Source organism: Anopheles gambiae, assembly GCF_943734735.2.
Source record: "Anopheles gambiae chromosome X unlocalized genomic scaffold, idAnoGambNW_F1_1 X_unloc_12, whole genome shotgun sequence".
Taxonomy (NCBI): Eukaryota; Metazoa; Arthropoda; class Insecta; order Diptera; family Culicidae; genus Anopheles; species Anopheles gambiae.
In genome coordinates this window covers 100,001-102,500 of record NW_026902576.1, presented here as the reverse complement: position 1 = coordinate 102,500, position 2,500 = coordinate 100,001, and the positions used below count along the sequence as shown (strand labels likewise).

At 55.6% G+C, this 2,500-nt stretch overlaps 1 protein-coding gene across 1 annotated transcript in view; it reads right to left on the bottom strand.

Annotated features, from left to right (window-relative positions):
* Window positions 1-2,500, bottom strand: part of LOC133394374 (J domain-containing protein DDB_G0295729-like) — a 7,531-nt gene that overhangs the window by 2,007 nt on the left and 3,024 nt on the right. The window contains exon 2 of the mRNA XM_061663196.1: window positions 1-2,500. This exon is cut by the window's left edge and continues 2,007 nt beyond it; it is cut by the window's right edge and continues 1,312 nt beyond it. Within this exon, the coding sequence (XP_061519180.1) occupies window positions 1,747-2,500 (754 nt within the window). The 3' untranslated portion in view covers window positions 1-1,746.

The following is a 2,500-nucleotide window of genomic DNA, read 5'->3' as shown; positions in this document are numbered from 1 at the left end:
CATTCTTGACATCCATTGACACGACCAGCAGGAACCTGTTATCCCGCCCGTTCGTGCGGCGGAATCTCATCGCGCTCTGACCAGCCTCGATCACTGTTCGAATGGCGCCAATTGTAGATCGCCCCCTCCGGAAGCCATGCTGCCTGTCTGACAGCCTCACCGCAGCAGGATCTTCCAGGTGGTTGTGAAGTCTGTTTAGAATGAGCTTCTCCAGCACTTTCCCTAAGGCATCCAGCATGCACAAAGGTCGGTATGACCCGTTGCTACCCGGTGGTTTCCCCGGCTTGGGGAGCAGTACCAACCGCTGTCGTTTCCATGGTGCTGGAAATGTAGCCGTTTCCAGACAGCTTTGGTACAACGCCTGGAAAACGTCCGTGTACGCAAGGATTGCAGCCTTGACAGCGGCGTTCGGAATTCCGTCAAGGCCCGGCGCTTTTTTGTTCGGCATGGTGCTAGCTATCAGACGGAGTTCCGGGATCGTGACTTGGGTCCATGGAGTCTGCTGGTCTGCAGGCTGTTCCTGTTCTTCCTCGGAACTGATGCTGGGCCAGTTGAAGGGCGGATGTTGCGGGAAAAGCTCTGTAACGATGCTTTCAAGCCTCGCTCTCTCCGTCTCGGGTGGGGCCCTTCCACCGCGAAGACGGGAGAGGACTACTAAGTACCCGGCTCCGAAAACGTTTTCCTCCGCAGCATCGATCAATTCCTGGAAGGCGGCCTTTTTGCTGGCACGTATAGCTCTATCCAGCTCAGCTTTAGCTGTTCGGTATTGGGCTGCAGCCAGACTTCGGTTCTGGAGATCACTTGTCTGCTGCATGCGATCTCTCGTCTGCTCGCAGTTTTGCCTAAGCAGAGCAATCAGTGGCGTCCACCAGTAAACGTCCCGATGAGGGTCGGGGAAAGACGACGTCATCCTTTGCATGGTTTTCTCGCAGGCCGATATCATTGCCGAGATCATTCCCTGGTGATTGACTGCCTTCTCTCGGAATCCCTCGCCATGTAGCGTGGCCAGGAAATTCTCTTTCGAGAACTGTTTCGTCTTAAATCGCGTGCCTGCATGTTGAAAACGCTCTCGCTGGCCCCGTTGACGTGACTGTCCTTGGTTACGCTGCTGGTCTGCTGACGCTGGGCCTACCGAATAGGTGATATACCTATGGTCAGATCGCGTGTCCGTGTTTCTTACCAACCAAGTGCTCGGCTGAGCTATGGACGAGCTGGCGAAGGTCACGTCGACAACGCTGGCAGTCGCCACACCGTTTCCAACAAAGGTTGCCACATTCCCTCGATTCATCAGCAGCAGGCCCAATTGCTGGGACGCCTCGAGCAGTACTTCCCCACGCTCATTGCTGCGTTGGCTTCCCCACTCCTCATGCCAAGCGTTAAAGTCTCCGGCAACTACTACCTGAGGGTGGGATTGGGCTTCCAATTCAATTGCTTCAACGAATTCCGCAAATCCTTCCCGCGACAGGCTGGGTGGCGCGTAGCAGCTTAGGAAGGTGATGCCACCCACCTTGGCAGCTATAAGGCCTGGAACATCACTGCTCCATTGTCCTTGTAGAGGGTATCGTCCTGTGGCCACGACTGCCACCTTTTTGGAGGCATCAACTGCCCATCTTGGGTTGTTCTCGGGTGGTCGATACGTGTGGGAAAGAACCAGCACGTCCACTTCCATTTGTCGGGCGGTTTGCAGGACCAGATCTTGGGCGATCCTGCCTCCACCCAGGTTCACTTGGAGGACTTTTAGCTGCGTCATTGGGTGGCCGACCGATCGCATGTCCGGTCCCCGATAACATGGGGGCCATCGCATTTGCCGCAGCGTATTTCTTCCATGCATGTACCAGCCTTGTGACCTTCCTGTCCGCAACGGATGCAAACATTTTGTCGGTCTACAGGTGACCGACAATCGCGGGCGTTGTGGCCGTGCTCAAGGCATCGGTAGCAGCGAAGATGCTCTTTGGGTGTTGGAGGAGCCATCTTCACTCTGGAAATGCAGAAGCCCAAGCGAAGCTTCGTACCATCCAGCGCTTTGGCGGCCTTGGCTGGCAGACGGACGCGTGCCCGCTGGGTGCCATCCGGCATTGTCCTAATGCTCGTTGAGACGATGCCTGCCCCACCCTCGATCTTGTTTTCAAGGAGAGCTGTAAGCTCTTCCTCCTTGGCTAGGGGGTCGATGTCGTTTACTACCAAGGCCGCCATTTCCGTCACGTGTCGACAAGTTCCAGCCTCGCCGATGATCGTTCGGATCTGCTGGAGAATTAAGGTCGCGTTTGCGGATCTAGCAAGCGTCAGTCGTAGCAACGCCTTATCTGTGCGCCGGCCCATGATGATGAAATCCTTTAACTCCTTATGTGTGCCATTATCGTCAACGGCTTTACGGATTTTCAAGGAGACGCTCTCGAAAGTCTCGTTCTGACCAGGAGAGATCTCTATCAGTTCGGGCTTAGGACGCTTACGCTTCTGCTGCTGCTGTTGATGCTGCTGCTGCTGCTGTTGCGACGAGCCT